General features: G+C 43.8%; 1 protein-coding gene across 2 annotated transcripts in view; it reads left to right on the top strand.

The window, feature by feature from the left end:
* The first annotated feature begins 365 nt into the window (after positions 1–365).
* Positions 366–24,312, top strand: part of garnl3 (GTPase activating Rap/RanGAP domain like 3) — a 123,603-nt gene continuing 99,656 nt past the window's right edge. For both annotated transcript variants that reach the window (XM_062988774.1, XM_062988773.1), the window contains exon 1: positions 366–466. In XM_062988774.1, the coding sequence (XP_062844844.1) occupies positions 366–466 (101 nt within the window). The remainder of the gene's footprint in view (positions 467–24,312) is intronic.

Raw genomic sequence — 24,312 nt, 5'->3', positions numbered from 1 at the left:
TCTCCTTTAACTGTAGCTCTGACCGTCAAGAATTCGTTAGACAGCGGTTAGAAACGGGAGACCGCGGGTCAGTCCTGCTCTCTCTGCACCACACACTTTTTGTACCCAAGTTTGTGTGTCCACATTCCCACTAAGGGAAACACGGTGAGATGTTTATGGAGTTTGGGAAGCGTTTTTCGAGCCCGGTGCACCCCTAAAGGACCGCCTTTTGTTTGGGTATCGTGCTGGGACGGGACGTCGAAGGGAAAGTGTTCGGTCGGACTTTTCGCTTTGTTTGGCGCATAGGTAGTTTTTCCTCCTCTTTCGGGACGGGTGGATATTCCAGTCCAGTCCAGTCCAGTCCAGTCCAGTCCAGTCTGGGTATGATGAATTCGGACGTTAATATGTACCTGGGACGGGAGAAAGCAGGACTCATGCGAAAAAGAGCACTGCTGCTGAGGAAAGGCTGCAGCTTCGAGATAACGAGGTGAGTTCACTATGAGGAAAATGTAGACATGTAAATGTTACCGTGTTCTGTTACGAGGAGCGCGATTTAGTGAACGCTGCATTTTCCCGTTATCGGACAATTACAACGGTCGAGAAGAATTCAAAACACAAACGGTTTCGCAGCCTTTGCCTTTTAAGGGCGGTTTATTTTATTGTTTTTTAAGTCCGTAATCTGTGCAAAAAAAAGTTTACATTAATATTAAGACTGTTGTAATGTATTAAAATCCAAACATGCATCCGGACCATGTATGTGTATTACACTAATCCGCAAAATAGTGATTAATGGGTTGATATATATATGGTGCATTCCAGTCAATAACACAAGACGGATGGGTATAGAGTAAGGGGGCATTTCATAAAACATGGGCACCTGCAGATGTGTCGCCCTGCTGCATCTGTTCAGTACAGAAAGCCTGTATGGATAGGTGTGTGTGGCTGCATCAGGCAGCACGCGCGTGTATGTGTGCGCGTGCGGCTGCACGAGCCATTGTGCTGCGCGCGCGTGTGTGTGTGGCTGAATTACATATTTGTTGGATTTTAAGGTGCAAATGTTAATGCACATGAAAGGTCATCAGTGATGCATTTTTGCACTCCAAAACCATGTGCTAAAACTCAACACTGAGGCTAAGTGATGCCTACAAAGCAAGACTGGTGGAATGAAAGTGCATAAAGTGTCAAGTAAGGGGTAACCGTGGAGGTCGTGGCAACACTTTTGAATCAGACTTCATGCATTTGACAGTGAAGGACGTGCAAGAAGGTTGGCACACAGAAGTGATGGTGCAGAATGTCACAGGTGGCAGTATTTTCTGCACCCTCATCAGAAAAGTTGGCATCTCAAGTATTCAAAATAACATCTGGGTAAGCCAGGGGCATTTTCAATTCATGTGCACTGATAAGCATGAGCTCATAAGCATGGGGGTGGATCGGTTATGCTTTGGGGTTGTGTGGCAGGCAGTGGCACCGGAAACAGCAAGTTAGTCAAGGAACTTAAGACAGCCTGGCATCTAAAATTGTAACTGTAATAAAGTTTAATCTACACTATATGACCAGAAATATTTGGACACCTGACCCTGAGCATGTTAGACATCCCATATATATATGTGCATTTCCTCCCCATTTTCCACATGATTAAGCGCACTCAATTTGTCTTCCGCTGCTGAGGGATACCCGATTGCATCCGAGGAGAGCATGTCGCTGCACACGCCTCTTCCGACACGTGCACAGCCCTCCTCTTCTCGCTCCTGCATTCTGCACAGGCGTCTCTTCCACCAATCAGGGTCCTCACCCAGCGTATGATGATTCCTCCCCACACATAGTCCGGCCCCCACCCTGCAGATACGGTGGCCAATTAGTATCTGCTGCAGATGCCGCCCAGCCGACCGGTGGCAACGCCGAGTTTTGAATCGAGGAGTTCAGAATCTCGGCGTTGGTGTGCTAGCGGAATATCCCGCCACCTTAGCAGACGCTTTAATCCGAAGCTGAAAACAATTTTGAGCAATTGAGGGTTAAAGTGAGGGCAAGTGCCCAACAGTGGCAACCTGGCAGTGGTGGGGTTTGAACCAGCGACCTTCTGATTATTAGTCCACCTTAACCACTGAGCTATCATTGCAGCCACTTTTCTGAGAAAGCTTCTTGCAAGACTTTGAAGTATGTCTGTGGGAATTTGTGCCCATTTGCATGTCTGAAAAACACTGGGCTGGCACATTGAGCCTACTTTAACACCCACATGTTTAGTGCTTACAAATGAAAACATGGCAGACTAGATGGTTACCATCTTTCAGATAAAAACACTGTTGCTGTAATTCACCGTATATCCACTAGAGCAGTGGACCCCAACCGGTACCGATCCGTGGGTCATTTATTACCGGGCCGCACAGAAAGAATAAATAATTAGAGACGTCACAAGAGCCATTAAATGTCCAATACTCTTCAGGTGTTATTGTCTCCAATCACCACTAGGTGGGAGCAGCGTCTCGTTGCAGTGAAAAAAGCTCAGGATTCACACTGATTTTCCATTCTATAGTTATTCTATTTTAAATCCCCCGCCGGTCCGTGAAATTATAACTTATATGAAACCGGTCCGTGGTGCAAAAAAGGTTGGGGACCGCTGCGCTAGAGCCCAACATGTACTTAGTCATTTAATGCACATTTAATGTTCTACAGAAAAGCAATTTACAGTGGTCAACAGTGGTCGCAAGTCAGAGGTCACTGACAGGGACAGACAAAGACTGTACAGGTTTCCTCTATGACTCAGTCTCAGCAAAACCTGTACACCATACACGTCACAAAGCTAGAATCTATGGCTGCGCCAGCATGCAGGAAGGTCTCAGGAAATATTTGGGTTTGGATCCACCAAATGATGTTTTCAAACCATGTCGGCAGCCAACTGTTTAGTACAGTGGGGGGGTCCATAATGATATAGGCAGCCATCTGGTCATCATTTGGTTGTATGATTATTCTGCGTGGTCGTATAACAGTCAACAAACATGAACGGTGCAAACACTATGCACAATGTCATCAAGTTCTGGTATAGTAAAGTCTCCATATTTAATGCTAGAACAATCAAAACAAAATACACTATACTGCCGAAAGTATTCACTCGTCTGCCTTCACACGCATATGAACCTGAGTGACTAGGGATGTCCCGATCCGATCTCAAAGATCGGGATCGGGGCCGATCAAGGCATTTTTTAATTGATCGGAATCGGCTTTACTAAACCCGATCTTAATCCCGATCTTTTGTTTTACGTCAGCATGTCCGGTGTGTGGAAATAGATTTAATTGGAAAGTTAAACAAGTCCAGCAGTGAAGTGTAATGTCTGTAATGTGAGCGTTTCACGAGGCGGTAGGAGCAGAGCTGCATTCATTACTGTAGAATTTTACTGTTTATATGGTGTGTGAGTCAAGGATCACTCCGGTTTACAAAACAACGTAGTGATGCACTCGTTTAATAAATAAATAAATACACGGTATATTCACATATTGTCGGGAGCAGAACACTTTATTATCTTCTTCTGTTACGTTCCGAATAGCGGCTAGAGTCAAGCACGCTATTTCATGTTCTATGGAAGGCCTAAAGGGTCAAAACACACTCACTTCGTGTACAAACGTCCATCAAACCCTTGTCACAATACAAGCACTTTAAAAACTGGCTTTCCTTCATAACAAAAGAGCCTTTCCATTTTATTTTGGTATTCAGGTTTTACTGTAATGCTTTTAAGTAACTTTTTTTTCTTATATTCAAGTTAAGCTGCTACACAGATTTCTGTTCATTTTTAGTGCATCTGTGTGAACAGTATTATCCAGTTCTTATCTAGACAATATCTAGAAAATACAAGTATCGGTTTGAGACTCGGTATCGGATCAGGATCAAAATTAATAATCGGGATCGGTATCGGGAACAAAAAAACGTGATCGGGACATCCCTATGAGTGACATCTCATTCTTAATCCATAGGGTTTAATATGATGTCGGCCCACGCTTTGCAGCTATAACAGCTTCGACTCTTCTGGGAAGGCTTTCCACAAGGTTTAGGAGTGCATCTGTGAGGTCAGACACTGACATTGGACAAGAAGGCCTGGCTCGCAGTCTCCGCTCTAATTCATCCCAAAGGTGTTCTATCAGGTTGAGGTCAGGACTCTGTGCAGGCCAGTCAAGTTCTTCCACACCAAACTGGCTCATCCATGTCTTTATGGACCTTGCTTTGTGCACTGTTGCGCAGTCATGTTGGAACAGGAAGGGGCCATCCCCAAACTGTTCCCACAAAGTTGGGAGCATGAAGTTATCCAAAATCTCTTAAGAGTTCCTTTCACTGGAACTAAGGGGCCGAGCCTCAATTCCTGAAGAACAACCCCACACCATAATCCCCCCTCCACCAAACTTTACACTTGGCACAATGCAGTCAGACAAGTAGCGTTATCCTGGCAAGCGCCAAACCCAGACTCGTCAATCGGATTGCCAGAGAACACGTCTCCACTGCTCTAGAGTCCAGAATCCAACGCTTGCATCGCGCTTGGTGATGTAAGGCTTGGATGCAGCTGCTCGGCCATGCAAACCCATTCCATGAAGCTCTCTACACACTGTTCTTGAGCTAATCTGAAGGCCACATGAAGTTTGGAGGTCTGTAGCGATCGACTTTGCAGAAAGTCACCAAAAGTGTAAAGTTTGGTGGAGGGGGGATTATGTTGAGTTCCAGTAAAAGGAACGCATACCAAGAGATTTTGGACAATTTCATGCTCCCAACTTTGTGGGAACAGTTTGGGGATGGTCCCTTCCTGTTCCAACATGACTGCGCACCAGTGCACAAAGCAAGGTCCATAAAGATATGGATGACTGACCTGCACGGAGTCCTGACCTCAACCCGATAGAACACCTTTGGGATGAATTAGAGCGGAGACTGCGAGCCAGGCCCAACAGTGTCTGACCTAACAAATGCGCTTCTGGAAGAATGGTCAAAAATGACCATAAACACACTCCTAAACCTTGTGGAAAGCCTTCCCAGAAGAGTTGGAGCTGTTATAGCTGCAAAGGGTGGGTCGATTATCTTTTGCTTAATAACCCAAAGGAGCAGTGTTCTGCTCATCACAGTCATAACGAGTGGTTAATCGAGTTACTGTAGCCTTCCTGTCGACTCTTTACCACTCTTTACTGTACTCTGACCACAAAACTGATGCTTACTGGATGTTTTTTTTTTTTTTTTGGCCGAGTCTTAGATGATTAGCAATTTCTGATATACTCAGGCTAGACTGTCTGGCACCCAAAGTAAAACTATCTGTTTCTGATATTCTGTCCACCTGCCTGTGCCTGGCCAGTCTAAGCACGTACGGCACCATAGAACAGATCCTGTTACACTACATCAGTATATTACACTACATCAGTGCTACACTACAATATGATTTTCCCCCATTTGCTCCCAATCTAGACGTCTCCAGTTCCCTCCGCTAAGCCTCGCACTACCCGACGAGGGCTGAGACTATCAAGCACCTCCTTGGACACACATGTGGTCATCGCCTGCATCCTTCACCTGACGAAAATGGAATCTTAATGGAAGCTGCATCATGTTCAGAGAGACATGCTAAGCCTTCCAGTGCAGGCACTAAACAGGATAGGCTGTGGCAATGAACGGGCAACCTCCTTTCCTCCTGGCCGGTCGATAGCACAGTCGAGCACATCAGTCCGCTCATAGTACTCCCCACGGTGCACGGAATGCCACGCTATGAACTCCATGAATACCCTACCACCGGTGTGCTGACAGATTGATAGCACCACTTGGGATTTAAGGTCTCAGCGATAGTAGACTAGCCTTCAATTTCTTTACTGACCTGAGAGAATGAATCAAAGTGATTGGCTGATGCATTTTCATCGCAGTGCATTCCATTATAATGATTTGATGCACGGCCGTGCGTTGGTGTGTATGGTTTTATTTATTTATTAAGATTTTAACGTCATGTTTTACACACTTTGGTTACATTCATGACAGGACAGATAGTTACTGGTTAAGATTCATCACAGTCATGGACAATTTTGTATATCCGATTCACCTGACTTGCACGTCTTTGGACTGTGGGAGGAAACTGGAGCCCCCGGGGGAAACTCACACAGACGTCCTCATATAACATTACTGTACGGATAAAACCATGTGGATACCCCTGCTAATAATTGGGTTCAGGTGCTTCAGCTATACCCATTACATGTTCTCCTAATGTTAATGTTAATTTTACCAAACTGTGGGGTTGTTGTAGCACTGCGATGAAAATACATCAGCCAATCACTTTGATTCATTCTCTCTCAAATCAGTAAAGAAACTGAAGGCTAGTCCACTACCGCCGAGACCTTAAATCCCAAGTGGTGCTATCAATTAGGGCTTCAACGATTAGTCGACATAATCGATAACGTTGACTATAAAAATTTGTCGACGTGGAATTTCATTGTCGACGCGTCATTATTATTGCAACACACTAAAGGGACTGCAGGGGGCACAGCATCGCTTCCATGGCGCAGCGGGGAGTGTACGAAGACAGAGAGACAAAGCTAGAGAGACCGAAACTTTCTAAAGTATTTCAGGAGCATTTCAGCCAAAATAACCCAAAGAAACGAGCTGGACGCAGACACTACAAAGCAGAGTTGTGGTTTTACGCCAGCACTACGGTGAAACGCGAGCACCCTGCAGCCGTGATGACCAGCGTTATTCTGGACAGGTAAGTTTTTACACCGCTTTGTGCTTTAACCAACATAGTTAATGTTTGTTAATGCTAGAGTACTTGTCGGAAAACGTCCTAGGAGTTCGCTATTTTTCAGGTTTGTTAGCTAGCTAACGCATTAAGTGCAATTAGGGCTGGACGATATGGCTAAAATTTATACCACGATATAACTCCTAATTTCGGTCGATACGATATAATTCCGATATCGATATGAATAATACAAATGTCAGAAAAACTACCAGGAACACCAACATTGAAAGGCTGTACCTGCGAACCTCTGAAAAATTTATTTGCAAAGTCTATGAAATCTCACCCTTTACAACTACATAATATTTTAGAAATAATAATAATAATAATAATAATAATAATAATACAAATAAATTAGCTTTCACCTTTTACTTGTATTCAGCATTTGTATACAGACAAAAACACATTATCATTCTCAAATAAACATAAGCTTTGACAATATATAATATAATATATTAACATACGTCTTAACCAGAGGTGGAAAGAGTACTAAAATATTGTACTCAAGTAAAAGTACTATTACTTTAATGAATTTTTACTTAAGTACGAGTAAAGTTACTAGTCTAAAAATCTACTCAAGTAAAAGGTAACTCATTTAAAATGTACTCAGAGTAAACGTTACTTAGTTACTTTATTAACAGCAGGGGGGGTCTCTTCTGTGTAATGCAAACAGGACAAGTGGATATAAATCTCACAATAGTTGTTTTTAATTCAAATATAATAGAAGAAACATGTTGATACAACATTTAAAACATTTAGGGGTGTGTAATGTGTCATTTTAGTCCCATAAAACTTTTTTAAACTGTATAACCACTAGTGATGTGTCGTAGAATTATTTGAATCTATCGAACGGCCCTTTAAACTGAAATAAAGGAATCGATTCGCGCTTTATGTATATATACGGCTCTTTAAAAGGAACCGAGACAAAAGATCCGACTCCCCGTCGCAGAATTCACTTGCAGCAGTTTCCCAGACGCGATTTCTTTAGCGTTTATTATTTTACTCAGTAACGGATGTTATTTAAAAGGTAGCGAATTACAATTCTTAATACAAAACATACTTAAGTAAAAGTAAAATTACAGACTGTGAAATCTACTTTAAAAAGTATAAGTACACAAAAAACAAAAGAGTACACTCAATTACAGTAACGCGAGTAAATGTAATTCGTTACTTTCCACCTCTGGTCTTAACTAACTTTAATCCACAACATGGACTGATTATTATTTGTATGTAAAAATTTTTTGAACAAAAGTGCTCAACCAGGATAAAGAATATAAAAAGTGCTTAAGAGTTGCTGCAGAATTTGCTGCAGCAGATATTGTGCTTGAAGACTACAGAAAAAAAAGAGTCTAGTCTTTCCTCTCTTATCAACTATTTCTACTGCTTCTTTTTTAACTGTGGATGCTCGTTCACTCACAGCTGTTGAACTCATTTAGCCGCTAATATCCACCGTGTTGTAGGTAGCGGAGTGTAATCAGAGCGGTAACGCTGGCTTCGTGCCTGTGGTTTACGTCATCACGCACTGACGTATGCATATCGATCGAATTTGTTTAAAAATCATATCACCGTTATTGAAACATTTTCTATCGCGATATATATCGATATCGAATTATTGTCCAGCACTAAGTGCAATAGTTAATCAGTCATTTATATGAGTAACGTTATATAACTTAAACATAGCCTAACATTACCCTGTCTCGCGTTGATGAGAGCATTCATTCTAAATAATAAGCATACTCCACTTAATGATAGCTAGTTAGCTCAGCAGATAATTCAGTTAAGATATTTAATCTGTTATGGTTTAGTTGGCATAGCCAGTACACTATTTGTAATAAACTATGATACATAGCCTTCAGTTTGTGATCATTAATACAGCTTTCTCTTTTGCTCTTTGTATTAATAGCACTAAGCAATGGAGTGGATGAGAAGAGAAGAGGTTCATGCACCCCTCAAATGGCTGAGGTCTTCACAGACAGCATTCACATGTTTCTCAACCACATGTTATACATGTGATAACTTCTGAAACATAACAGTTTCTAATGCTGTCCAAAGCTTTCTTATATAATTGAATTTTTTTATTGTGATTGTGTATTAATGTTTCAAATATATTTGATTAAACTATCAAGCTTAAGTTTCATATTTATGTTTCATGGGTCATTATTTTAATTTGATATTGGAACTTAACATAACAGAGTTTTGTTATGTTAAGGCAGAGATGGAGGGTGTCATAAATAATCGTCGACTAATCGAAAAAATAATCGTCAGATTAGTCGACTACTAAAATAATCGTTAGTTGCAGCCCTACCATCAATCTGTCAGCACACCGGTGGTAGGATATTCATGGCATTCATAGCGTGGCTTTCCGTGCACAGTACAGTCTGTCCGTGTGATCTGTCTCTTCCCGGCCAGAGCGGGGGCGATATGAGCGGTCTGATGTGCTCGACTGTGCTATCGACTGGCCAGGAGGAAAGAAGGTTGACCGTTCATTGCCACAGCCTGTCTTGTTTGATCCTGTTTAATGCCTGCACTAACAATCATTGGTCTGGAAGGCTTAGCATGTCTCTCTGAACATGATGCAGCTTCCATTAAGATTCCATTTCCGTCAGGTGAAGAATGCAGGCGATGACCACACGTGTGTCAAAGGGGGTGCGTGATAGTCTCAGCCCTCGTGGGGTAGTGCGAGGCTTAGCGGAGGGAACTGGAGACGTCTTGATTGGGAGCAAATGGGGGGAAAATCATATTGTAGTGTAGCACTGATGTAGTGTAATGTACTGATGTAGTGTAACAGGATCTGTTCTATGGTGCCGTACGTGCTTAGACTGGCCAGGCACAGGCAGGTGGACAGAATATCAGAAACAGATAACAATATGGTTATGGTATAAGGGGGTAATAAGATACCCAGTATATACACTATATTGCCAAAATCATTGAATTCAGGTGTTCCAATCACTTCCATGGCCGCAGACTGTTGTGAATTCCAGTGTGGTACCGTGATAGGATGCCACCTGTGCAACAAGTACAGTCGTGAAATTTCCTCACTACTAAATAGGGATGTCCCGATCCGATCTCAAAGATCGGAATCAGGGCAGATCAAGGCATTTTTTAACTGATCGGTATCGGCTTTACTGAGGCCGATCCTAAGCCGATCCTTTGTTTTACGTCAGCATGTCCGCTGTTTGGAAATACTTTAAATTGGAAAGTGAAACAAGTCCAACAGCGAAGTGTAATGTCTGCAATGCAAGCGTTTCTCAAGGCAGTAGGAGCAGAGCTTCGTTCATTACTATAGAATTTTACTCAAGGATCACTCCAGTTTACAAAACAATATCTTTTAATCAGAGTATGAAAACTTCAGGAGCATAACATACAGCACGAGTTACAAGACTGAACGACATCTCAGTATCAAGCACTCTGATTGGCTTAGTTATGTAACCGAGCGTCGTAGTGATGCAGTAGCTTAATAAAGAAATAAATACACGGTATATTCACAAATTGTCAGGAGCATTTAACACTTTATTAACTTCTTCTGTTACGGTACCGAATAGCGGACAGCTAGAGTCATCGCATTAGCCAAGCATGCTATTCCATGCACTATGGAAGCCCCAAAGGGTCAAAACACACTCACTTTGCGTAGAAACGTCCATCAAACCATTGTCACAATACAACCACAGAAAAGTTTTTACAGTTACAACACGCATACAAGTACGGTGGCTCATAAGAAACAAACCAGATATCATTTAACCAAACGATCTACAATTACTACCAATTTGATACGGCACCTAAAAAATAAACACTCAATCGAATACAGCGAGTTTATTATTATATGATGAAAAGAGGAACCGGCTGTCCGCTAACACGGCAGAGATGCCGAGACGGTATCGGATCGGGATCAAAAAAACGTGATCGGGACATCCCTAGTTATGGTATAAGGGGGTAATAAGATACCCAATATACACACTATATTGCCAATTGTTCCAATCACTTCCATGCCCGCAGACTGTTTGGGTCGCTCTCAGAAGCTCTGTGAATTCCAGCGTGGTACCGTGATATGATGCCACCTGTGCAACAAGTCCAGTCGTGAAATTTCCTCGCTACTAAATATTCCATAGTCAACTGTCAGTGGTATTATAACAAAGTGGAAATGACAGAGCGGGGTCAGCTGATGCTGAGGCGCATAGTGCGCATCAATTCCATGGACCGCATGTTAGCACATACAGTACAGATAGGACTAGTACACCAGCCCTATCCTGATCCAGTTTTTCACGACACCAATACAAGTTCTAAGTACTTACTGATGTGATCAGGATACTACTAAAATCAGGCATAACATTATGACCACCTTCCTAATATTGTGTTGGTCCCTATTTTGCTGCCCAAACTGCCCCGACAGCCCGTCGAGGCATGGACTCCACTAGACCCCTGAAGGTGCGCTGTGGTATCTGGCACCAAGATGTCAGCAGCAGATCCTTTATCTCATGTAAGTTGAGAGGTGGGGCCTCCATGGATTGGATTGAGATCTGGGGAATCTGGAGGCCAAGTCGACACCTCAAACTCATTGTTGTGCTCCTCAAACATGGTCTGCAACAATGCTTAGGTAGGTGGGACGTGTCAAAGTAGCATCCACATGGATGGCAGGACACAAGGTTTCCCAGCAGAACATTGTTCAAGGCATCACACGGCCTCCACCTGCTTCCCATAGTGCATCCTGGTGCCATGTGTTCCCCAGGTAAACGACGCACACGCACCCGGCCATCCACGTGATGTAAAAGAAAACGTTATTCATCAGACCAGACCACCTTCTTCCATTGCTCCATGGTCCAGTTCCAATGCTCAGGCCACTCTAGGGCAATGCACTTGTGTTGCTGTCACTATATTTTGGTAAGGTAGCCAAGTACAGGCTGAGTGGGAAACCAAATCCTGTCCAAACATCTCCTGATATATCTGTTATAGCCATTTCTCCTTTACGTACAGCGTTTTGTTTCACTCACACGCATAAAAACCTCTTTTCCTCCCATCTCAATAAATTAATGTCTTTTTTTAGCACTGTCTGCCAAAGTTCCCTGGCAGAACACCTTTAATGGGAAGTTAATGCTGGCCATCATCAATTATTTAAAGCACTGGTGTATTTTTTTTTTATAGCTGGAGGCCGACGAGTTAGCCAGTCGACGTCAGTCAGTCAGCAATACGAAACTCCGGATACGCTATAGAATCAAACGTACGTCAACAGTTCAGACGTTTTAGCCACACCTATTGCTAAGAGGTGTATAAAATCAATCAGTTTGGGGTGGTCCCATATTTAAAATCCATATTTAATGCCCACGGCCTGAGAAAGGGGTGTCCAATGAGCTCCAATAACAGAGTATTTACACTGATCAGCAATACCATTAAAACCACCTCCTTGTTTCTACACTCACTGTCCATTTTATCAGCTCCACTTACCATATAGAAGCACTTTGAAGTTCTACAATTACTAACTGTAGTCCATCCGTTTCGCTGCATGCTTTGTTTGCCCCCTTTCATGTTGTTCTTCAATGGTCAGGACTCTCCCAGGACCACTACAGAGCAGGTATTATTTAGGTGGTGGATCATTCTCAGCACTGCAGTGACACTGACATGGTGGTGGTGTGTTAGTGTGTGTTGTGCTGGTATGAGTGGATCAGACACAGCAGCGCTGCTGGAGTTTTTTAATATATATTTTTTTTCTTCGTCCAATTGCCCGATTGCATCATGCTTCCTCTCCGCTCTGATTGAGGAGAACGAAGCTAACCCACGCCCCCTCCGACACGTGGGCAGCATGCCGTATGCATCTTATCACCTACACTTTGACCAGTGCAGTGCAGCTTAGCGTTGTGTATGGAGAGACACACCCTAAGAGCACTCCTTCTCATCTCTGTGCAGGCACCACCAATCAGCCAGCAGAGGTCGTAATTGCACCAGTCATGAGAGAGAGAGAGACCCCATCCGGCTTGACCCCATCCGGCTTAACCCCACCCATCTGAACAACAGGCCAATCGTCGTTCATGTAGCCGCTCAGCCTATGTATATACTATGTATTTAGAGATCCCAGCTCTGGTTCCAGCGTGTGTTTTTACCGCTGCGCCACCTGAGCGGCCCCCTGCTGGAGTTTTTAACACCTCACTGTCACTGCTGGACTGAGAATAGTCCACCAACCAAAAATATCCAGCCAACAGCGCCCTTGGGCTGCGTCCTGTGACCACTGATGAAGGTCTAGAAGATGACCAACTCAAACAGCAGCAATAGATGAGCGATCGTCTCCGACTTTACATCTACAAGGTGGACCAACTAGGTAGGAGTGTCTAATAAAGTGGACAGTGAGATCCACTCATACCAGCACAACACACACTAACACACCACCACCACATAGAAGCACTTTGTAGTTCTACCATTACTGACTGTAGTCCATCTGTTTCTCTGCATGCTTTGTTAGCCCCCGTTCATGCTGTTCTTCAATGGTCAGGACCCCCACAGGACCACCACAGAGCAGGTATTATTTGGGTGGTGGGTCATTCAAGGAGCGCAAATCTTGGGCTGTGGACAATGTGAAACATGTATTGTTCTCTGATGAGTCCACCTTTACTGTTTTCCCCACATCCGGGAGAGTTACGGTGTGGAGAAGCCCCAAAGAAGCGTACCACCCAGACTGTTGCATGCCCAGAGTGAAGCATGGGGGTGGATCAGTGATGGTTTGGGCTGCCATATCATGGCATTCCCTTGGCCCAATACTTGTGCTAGATGGGCGCGTCACTGCCTAGGACTACCGAACCATTCTGGAGGACCATGTGCATCCAATGGTTCAAACATTGTATCCTGAAGGCGGTGCCGTGTATCAGGATGACAATGCACCAATACACACAGCAAGACTGGTGAAAGATTGGTTTGATGAACATGAAAGTGAAGTTGAACATCTCCCATGGCCTGCACAGTCACCAGATCTAAATATTATTGAGCCACTTTGGGGTGTTTTGGAGAAGCGAGTCAGGAAACGTTTTCCTCCACCAGCATCACGTAGTGACCTGGCCACTATCCTGCAAGAAGAATGGCTTAAAATCCCTCTGACCACTGTGCAGGACTTGTATATGTCATTTCCAAGACGAATTGACGCTGTATTGGCCGCAAAAGGAGGCCCTACACCATACTAATAAATTATTGTGGTCTAAAACCAGGTGTTTCAGTTTCATTGTCCAACCCCTGTAGGTAGGAGTGTCTAATCGAGTGGACAGTGAGTGGAGACGGTGTTTAAAAACTCCAGCAGCGCTGCTGTGCCTGATCCACTCATACCAGCACAACACACACTAACAGACCACCACCATGTCAGTGTCACTGCAGTGCTGTGGGGGTCCTGTGGGGGTCCTGACCATTAAAGAACAGCATGAAAGGGCGCTAACAAAGCATGCAGAGAAACAGATGGACTACAGTCAGTAATAGAAACAAGGAGGTGGTTTTAACGTTATGGCTGATCTGTGTACACAAAACGACCCTCTCGTTTTTCATCCTGGTCACCGTCCAGCTCGGTTCTAGCAGGAAGAGACGTTTTTTCCCCCTCTCTAGATTCGTAGAGAGAAAAGGAAAAACACTAATGTGTAGGTATGCATCGTTAGACCTTAAATGGAAGCAGATGTGGTGAGCGGAGCGCAGAGTTTACACAGAACTGTAATCAGAGCGGGACTCCTTCTTTTATTTTTCGGCCTGATCTCTTTCTGGGGGTTTTTTCTTCCCCTTTCTGCACAAACCAGGAATGGAAGGCAGGCCACACAGCCGAGAGTGATTAGTCCCAGCCGTAGCATTTGGGTTTTATCGAAAGGCCACAGTCAGAGGGGAAGACATAGCATAATAATTGCTCCGCATAGCTTCTCTTCCAGTGTCTGATTGTGGGCAGGTTCGGCAAAACCGCAGGTCCTGGCACGACCTCTGTTAACGGAAAACGCTGCCAAGGACTCGTGATACATGCTTAAGTACACTTGTACTTGTTTGAACACACATTCATCATGACTAATGTCTTATCAAGGCGTCCTGACCCTGCCAAGTACATTGCTCCCTTCACGTTCTCTTTCTTTATTGTTCTGTTCAGGTACGAGTTTAACACAACTGTCGACATCTGTCGAGCTCATGCTTATTGCCGGCAGGTGCATTAAATCGAGCCTGCAGCCACGCAATCAATGCATCGTACTGAAGATCTCAGTAACTTTTAACAATACACTAATTTGTTAGGGCAGTTTACTAGTTGTTACCTTTATACTAAGCTTTTATTTTAAACATCTATAATAATCATATAATCTATGGGTCTGTTAAAAAACCTAGTAAGTGGGGCCGCTCAGGTGGTGCAGCGGTAAAACACACACTAGCACACCGGAGCTGGGACCTCGAATACGTCGTATCGAGTGTCGGCTCTGCCTGCCGGCTAAACAACGATTGGCCTGATTGATGGCGCCTGCACAGAGACGGGATAAAGAGTGCTGTCAGGGTGTGTCTCTCCGTACACAGTGCTGATCCGCATTGCACTTGTGAAAGTGTGGGTGACAGAATGCATACGGCTGCTGGCCATGTGTTGGTGGGGGCGTGGGTTAGCTTCGTTCTCCTCAATCTGAGCGGGGATCGGCATTGGTGGAGAGGAAGCATGACGCAATCGGACGCGCTAAAAAGGGAGAAAAAAAAAAGTATATATATATATATATATATATATATATATATATATATATATATATATATATACAGTGTATCACAAAAGTGAGTACACCCCTCACATTTCTGCAGATATTTAAGTATATCTTTTCATGGGACAACACTGACAAAATGACACTTTGACACAATGAAAAGTAGTCTGTGTGCAGCTTATATAACAGTGTAAATTTATTCTTCCCTCAAAATAACTCAATATACAGCCATTAATGTCTAAACCACCGGCAACAAAAGTGAGTACACCCCTAAGAGACTACACCCCTAAATGTCCAAATTGAGCACTGCTTGTCATTTTCCCTCCAAAATGTCATGTGATTTGTTAGTGTTACTAGGTCTCAGGTGTGCATAGGGAGCAGGTGTGTTCAATTTAGTAGTACAGCTCTCACACTCTCTCATACTGGTCACTGAAAGTTCCAACATGGCACCTCATGGCAAAGAACTCTCTGAGGATCTTAAAAGACGAGTTGTTGCGCTACATGAAGATGGCTAAGGCTACAAGAAGATTGCCAACACCCTGAAACTGAGCTGCAGCACAGTGGCCAAGATCATCCAGCGTTTTAAAAGAGCAGGGTCCACTCAGAACAGACCTCGCGTTGGTCGTCCAAAGAAGCTGAGTGCACGTGCTCAGCGTCACATCCAACTGCTGTCTTTGAAAGATAGGCGCAGGAGTGCTGTCAGCATTGCTGCAGAGATTGAAAAGGTGGGGGCTCAGCCTGTCAGTGCTCAGACCATACGCCGCACACTACATCAAATTGGTCTGCATGGCTGTCACCCCAGAAGGAAGCCTCTTCTGAAGTCTCTACACAAGAAAGCCCGCAAACAGTTTGCTGAAGACATGTCAACAAAGGACATGGATTACTGGAACCATGTCCTATGGTCTGATGAGACCAAGATTAATTTGTTTGGTTCAGATGGTCTCAAGCATGTGTGGCGGCAATCAGGTGAGGAGTACAAAGATAAGTGTGTCATGCCTACAGTCAAGCATGGTGGTGGGAATGCCATGGTCTTGGGCTGCATGAGTGCAGCAGGTGTTGGGGAGTTACATTTCATTGAGGGACACATGAACTCCAATATGTACTGTGAAATACTGAAGCAGAGCATGATCCCCTCCCTCCGGAAACTGGGTCGCAGGGCAGTGTTCCAGCATGATAATGACCCCAAACACACCTCTAAGACGACCACTGCTTTATTGAAGAGGCTGAGGGTAAAGGTGATGGAATGGCCAAGCATGTCTCCAGTCCTAAACCCAATAGAACATCTTTGGGGCATCCTCAAGCGGAAGGTGGAGGAGCGCAAAGTCTCGAATATCCGCCAGCTCTGTGATGTCGTCATGGAGGAGTGGAAAAGCATTCCAGTGGCAACCTGTGAAGCTCTGGTAAACTCCATGCCCAGGAGAGTTAAGGCAGTTCTGGGAAATAATGGTGGCCACACAAAATATTGACACTTCAGGAACTTTCACTAAGGGGTGTACTCACTTTTGTTGCCGGTGGTTTAGACATTAATGGCTGTATATTGAGTTATTTTGAGGGAAGAATAAATTTACACTGTTATATAAGCTGCACACAGACTACTTTTCAATGTGTCAAAGTGTCATTTTGTCAGTGTTGTCCCATGAAAAGATATACTTAAATATCTGCAGAAATGTGAGAGGTGTACTCACTTTTGTGATACACTGTATATATATATTAGGGCTGTCGAAGTTAACACGATAATAACGCATTAACGCGATTTCAATTTAACGCGATTAAAAATAATAGTGCCGTTAACGCAAATTCTAGTTAATGTTGAGACTTGACTGGTAGAACTACAACGCTCGGTTACATTATGTTAACAAACCGCAAATGAAAAACGGTGGCAAGTCCGACATTAAAACGTTTTAATGTCGGACTTGCCAAACGTTTTAATGTCGGACTTGCCACCGTTTTTCATTTGCGGTTTGTTAACATAATGTAACCGAGCGTTGTAGTGATGCACTTATAAAGAAATAAATACACGCTATATTCACAAGTTGTCGGGAGCAGAACACTTTTATTAACTTATTCTGTTAAGGTACCAAATACCGGAAAGCTGAGTCAAGCACGTTAGTCCATGCACTATGGAAGCCCCAAAGGGTCAAAACACACTCGGCCATCAAACGGCCATCAAACCATTGTCACAATACAACCACAGAAAAGTCTGTTACAAGAACTACGCCTTATCCCACCTAAAGCACCGCTGATCTACAATGTTTGCTGATGGAGAAATTCTAAACTACAATCTGACATTTACTGCCTAGTATGTGAGTGAATAAAACTCCCTTACAGTTTTCTCTTGTCCCAGCAGTTTTTAATATCAGTACATGTAGCATAAAATGTGTTCACCATTTTAATTGTAACATTTCACTTAAAAATCCTTGTTTTCTATAACATTTACACAGATTTTTTAAAATGCGATTAATCGCGATTAACTATATGAAATTCTGAGATTAATCGCGATAAAAAATTTTAATCGTTTGACAGCCCTAATATACAGTGTATCACGAAAGTGAGTACACCCCTCACATTTCTGCAAATATTTCATTATATCTTTTCATGGGACAACACTATAGACATGAAACTTGGATATAACTTAGAGTAGTCAGTGTACAGCTTGTATAGCAGTGTAGATTTACTGTCTTCTGAAAATAACTCAACACACAGCCATTAATGTCTAAATAGCTGGCAACATAAGTGAGTACACCCCACAGTGAACATGTCCAAATTGTGCCCAAATGTGTCGTTGTCCCTCCCTGGTGTCATGTGTCAAGGTCCCAGGTGTAAATGGGGAGCAGGGCTGTTAAATTTGGTGTTTTGGGTACAATTCTCTCATACTGGCCACTGGATATTCAACATGGCACCTCATGGCAAAGAACTCTCTGAGGATGTGAGAAATAGAATTGTTGCTCTCCACAAAGATGGCCTGGGCTATAAGAAGATTGCTAACACCCTGAAACTGAGCTACAGCATGGTGCCCAAGGTCATACAGCGGTTTTCCAGGACAGGTTCCACTCGGAACAGGCTTCGCCAGGGTCGACCAAAGAAGTTGAGTCCACGTGTTCGGCGTCATATCCAGAGGTTGGCTTTAAAAAATAGACACATGAGTGCTGCCAGCATTGCTACAGAGGTTGAAGACGTGGGAGGTCAGCCTGTCAGTGCTCAGACCATACGCCGCACACTGCATCAACTCGGTCTGCATGGTCGTCATCCCAGAAGGAAGCTGACGCACAAGAAAGCCAGCAAACAGTTTGCTGAAGACAAGCAGTCCAAGAACATGGATTACTGGAATGCCCTGTGGTCTGACGAGACCAAGATAAACTTGTTTGGCTCAGATGGTGTCCAGCATGTGTGGCGGCGCCCTGGTGAGAAGTACCAAGACAACTGTATCTTGCCTACAGTCAAGCATGGTGGTGGTAGCATCATGGTCTTGGGCTGCATGAGTGTTGCTGGCACTGGGGAGCTGCAGTTCATTGAGGGAAACATGAATTCCAACATGTACTGTGACATTCTGAAACAGAGCATGATCCCCTCCCTTCGAAAACTGGGCCTCATTGCAGTTTTCCAACAGGATAATGACCCCAAACACAACCTCCAAGATGACAACTGCCTTGCTGAGGAAGCTGAAGGTAAAGGTGATGGACTAAACCCAATTGAGCACCTGTGGCGCATCCTCAAGTGGAAGGTGAAGGAGTTCAAGGTGTCTAACATCCACCAGCTCCGTGATGTCATCATGGAGGAGTGGAAGAGGATTCCAGTAGCAACCTGTGCAGCTCTGGTGAATTCCATGCCCAGGAGGGTTAAGGCAGTGATAATAATGGTGGTCACACAAAATATTGACACTTTAGGCACAATTTGGACATGTTCACTGTGGGGTGTACTCACTTATGTTGCCAGCTATTTAGACATTAATGGCTGTGTGTTGAGTTATTTTCAGAAGACAGTAAATCTACACTGCTATACAAGTTGTACACTGACTACTCTAAGTTATATCCAAGTTTCATGTCTATAGTGTCGTCCCATGAAAAGATATAATAAAATATTTGCAGAAATGTGAGGGGTGTACTCACTTTTGTGATACACTGTATATACATACAAACACACACACACCCACCCACACACCCACCCACACACCCACCCACACACCCACCCACCCACCCACACACACACACACACACACACAGCTCAGCCCTCTTTCATGCTGTTCTTCAATAGTCTGGACCACCACAGAGCAGGTATTTTTTGGGTGGTGGATCATTCTCAGCACTGCAGTGACACTGACATGGTGGTGATGTGTTAGCGTGTGTTGTGCTGGTATGAGTGGATCAGACACAGCAGAGCTGCTGGAGTTTTTTAACACCTCACTGTCACTGCTGGACTGAGAATAGAACCAACCAAAAATATCCAGCCAACAGCGCCCTGTGGGCAGCGTACTGTGACCACTGATGAAGGTCTAGAAGATGACCGACTCAAACAGCAGCAATAGATGAGCGATCGTCTTTGACTTTACATCTACAAGGTGGACCAACTAGGTAGGAGTGTCTAATAGAGTGGACAGTGAGTGGACACGGTATCTTAAAACTCTGCTGTCCGCCAGTTTGGGCGCCTACATGAACAACAATTAGCTGTCGTTCATACAGGGAGCCGGACGGGGATTCCTCATAACTGATGCAATTATGGCCTCTGCTGGCTGATCGATGCCATCTGCATAGAGTCGAGGGATAATGCGTCATTCAGGGTGTGGCTCACTATACACAAAGCTGATCCGTATATGAACTCGCCTCGTGCAGGTGAAAAGATGCAGTCGGCTACCACACACGTGTCGGCGGGCGTGTGTGTCAGTCTCGGCTCTCCTCAACCAGGGCGGGGATCAACATCAGTACAGAGGAAGCGTAATGCAATTGGGTAACTGGATACGCTAAAGTAAAAAATTAGACATCAGTGCCACTGATGTGCCACATTGTGCCACACTGAATGCTGGGATTGCCTTCACCTCTAAGAAAGCATCGAATGCTCTCTCGTTATTCAGTCAGATTATCACTTCAAAATAAGGCACCTTATAAGGCAGCATTTTAAGGTATCTAATAATTCGAACACCTTCTTCCCAGGCGTAAAATGCCGTCTATGTAGAGAGCTTGCTAAGTTTTCGGACAGATGCTGTAACTTCACTGTGTACCCTATGCACAACACCATTATTAGCCAAAGAGGATTAGTCTGCCACATCTCTTACCCGGCTGGATTACTACACAGAACCTCAGGACATATGGAAGACCACGCTATGCTCTCTATATTCCTCTCTCAGTTGTGCCAGTGCCTAGACAAAACAGGAGGAGCTGCCAATGCAGTACCGAAGATGCGATTCCCAGTCCAGCCTTCCCTCTCAGACACTGCCAGTTATGTCTGTCAAGCACCCGCCAAGACAGACACCAGACACCAGAGAATCGTTTAAAAGTGCCCTGTTTAAACCCATTCCTGCTCTGCTACAGTTTCCCCTGGTCAAATGCAAGCGCCGTTATGTTAAAGTGAAAATGTCCAGGGGCAACAACAGCTCGATTGCAAAGCTCACAGGACAGCCCAGACAAGCGAGCGCTTAAGGGTCGCACATAAAAATGCTTTTAGTTGCAGTATTCTCTACAGAGTTTCGAAGTGCCGCTCGATTTGGAGGACTACCCCGGCTGACCCCGGAGAATATCCCTTGGGAAATGGAGAAAAAGCATTTCATAGATTTCAGAGATGCACTGCTCAAGCATCAGCCCATTGATATTTCATGTTTTGTCTGCTCAGCTTCATTTCATTTGTTAATATACCTCCATTCCTGCATTTCAGGCCTGCAACACATTCCAAACGAAATAATGATGTGATGTCAACAGGTGATTGTAATCACGGTTTGGTACAAAAGCAGCATCCTAGAAAGGCTGAGTCTTTGATGAGCAAAGATGAACACAGGCTCTCCAGATTGTCAACAAATGTGTGAGAAAACGATTCAGTGTACCTCAAAGAAAGATTGGAAGGGATTTGCATATTTCTCCTTCTACAGTGCATAATATCATTAAACCATTCAAGGAATCAGGAGGAATTTCAGTGCGTAAATGCCAAGAGTGCAAGCTTAACCTGAACGCCCGTGATCTTCAATCCCTCAGATGGCACTGCATCAAGAACCGCCACTCAACAATAGCTGATATAAACACATGGGTGAGGGATTACTTTGGCAAACCTTTATCAAGCACTACAATACAGAGTTACATGCACAAATGCCACTTAAAACTTTACAGTGCAAAAAATAAGCCTTATGTTAGCCATGTCCAGAAGCGGCGTCGACTTCTATGGGCTCGGAGGCATCCAGGATGAACCATCACACAGTGGAAACGTGTATTGTGGTCAGATGAATCAGCATGGACACTGTCTATTCCGGACCAAAGACGAAAAGGACCATCCAGACTGTTATCAGGAACAAGTCCAAAAGCCAGGGTCTGTCTTGGTATGGGGGTATGTCAGTGCCATTGGCAAAGGTCATTTACAATTCTGTGATGCAGCATTAATGCAGAAAATTACATTGAGATCTTAGCTAGTGATGCATTCATGCCTATACAAAGAGCATCAACGTTAGGCGTAGTCCGTTATGGGCAAGGATGTGTTAAGGCTTGCCACTTTGCGTTTGCTCACTGTGATACAATGTGTTTAAACTGATGCATCAATGCTGGAATGTTGGCTAAAATTCAGTGTTTATATTAGTTTTCCAACAGCAGCTTCATCTCTGACTAAGTTCGCTACCTCAAGGGTTCTCAATCGACAACCAGCGAGTCATTTCCGGCCTCCAACACATGGCTGTGAGGCCTATTATTACTATATATTATTCAGAGACTCACTTTTGGGCAGCATAGTGGCCCGTTGAGGCCCAGCTGAAGGTTTTATCACAGTACAGCATGTAAGGACAGTACTCTAGTTGTAATGTTGTGGGTCAAACAGCCACTGATCAACCACAACATTAAAACCACCTCCTTGTTTCTACACTCACTGTCCATTTTATCAGCTCCACTTATCTACAATTACTGACTGTAGTCCATCTGTTTTTTCTACATACTTTTTTTTTAGCCTGCTTTCACCCTGTTCTTCAATGGTCAGGACCCCAACAGGGCCACCACAGAGCAGGTATTATTTGGGTGGTGGATCATTCTCAGCACTGCAGTGACACTGACATGGTGGTGGTGTGTTAGTGTGTGTTGTGCTGGTATGAGTGGATCAGACACAGCAGCGCTGCTGGAGTTTTTAAATATCGTGTTTTCTCACTGTCCACTCTATTAGACACTCCTACCTTGTTGGTTCACCCTGTAGATGTAAAGTCAGAGACGGTCGCTCATCTGTAGCTGCTGTTTGAGTTGGTCATCTTCTAGACCTTTATCAGTGGTCACAGGACACTGCCCACGGGCGCTGTTGGCTGAATATTTTTGTTTGATGGACTATTCTCAGTCCAGCAGTGACAGTGAGGTGTTTAAAAACTCCATCAGCATTACTGTGTCTTATCCACTCATACCAGCACAACACACACTAACACACCACCACCATGTCAGTGTCACTGCAGCGCTGAGAATAATCCACCACCTAAATAATACCTGCTCTGTGGGGGTCCTGACCATTGAAGAACAGCATGAAAGGGGCTAACATAGCATGCAGAGAAACAGATGGACTACAGTCAGTAATTGTAGAACTACAAAGTGCTCCAATATGGTAAGTGGAGCTGATAAAATGGACAGTGAGTGTAGAAACAAGGAGGTGGTTTTAATGTTATGGCTGATCAGTGTACAGTGGTACCTTGTAGCTCGACAACGCCTAAACTCAAAATCTTTAAAACTGAACGATCTTTGTCGAGAAATTTGTACCCTTAAACTCAAGGTCTTTTTTTGGAAAAAAATGGACGACGTGTGCTCCGGACCAAAGACGAAAAGGACCATCCAGACTGTTATCAGCAACAAGTCCAAATGCCAGGGTCTGTCATGGTATGGGGCTGTGTCAGTGCCCTTGGCAAAGGTCGTTTACACTTCTGTGATGCAGCATTCATGCAGAAAAGTATGATATTACTTAGGTTCATCCTGTCAGCAATAATATTCTGTGTTTTATTATTATTTGCATTTTCCATGCTGTCCCAACTTTTTCTGATTTGGGGTTGTAGATCTTATACAACATTTACTTCAGTTTAACAGACATTTTTAGATAATAATAGATATTTTCAGTGTTATGTGTGTAATAAGTAAAAGAAGCCACTAGAGGACAATATGGATCAGTAAATGAAGGCTCCATAACCCCGCGGTTGCTAAGCTATTTAGGGTAAAAATTACTAATAAATGTATTTTTCGGGTTCAAAAGCACTTCAAATCACCATTTCTGACTCATAAAACCTTTATTTTACTTTATTTTATATAAATTCACTCAATACTCAAGTTATATCCTAGTTGTTTTGTTTTTAGCTGTTTTGCTAACACAAATGCTACATTGGCTAACTTTTAGCTTCAGACGTCATTTGCAGTCCATTTAAATCAATGGGGGCCCTCAGAGTACACTACAAGGCCAAAAGTATTTGGACGCCTCACCACGACCTTGTTGGACATCCCATCCCAAAATAAAACGGTATTAAAATACAGTGACTGCTATATGATAATGGATTAGCAGCTACTATTCTGAGAAGGTTTCTCACAAGACTTTGTAGTATGTCTGTGGGAATTGCCCATACAGTCTGGCACTGGTGTTGATCATGCCAGTTCATTCCAAACATATTAACACACACTAACACACCACCACCATGTCAGTGTCACTGCAGTGCTGAGAATGATCCACCACCCAAATAATACCTGCTCTGTGGTGGTCCTGACCATTAAAGAACAGCATAAAAAGAGGCTAAC

This window comes from Trichomycterus rosablanca, chromosome 26 (assembly GCF_030014385.1).
Source record: "Trichomycterus rosablanca isolate fTriRos1 chromosome 26, fTriRos1.hap1, whole genome shotgun sequence".
Taxonomy (NCBI): domain Eukaryota; kingdom Metazoa; phylum Chordata; class Actinopteri; order Siluriformes; family Trichomycteridae; genus Trichomycterus; species Trichomycterus rosablanca.
This window is presented reverse-complemented; position numbering and strand designations above follow the sequence as displayed.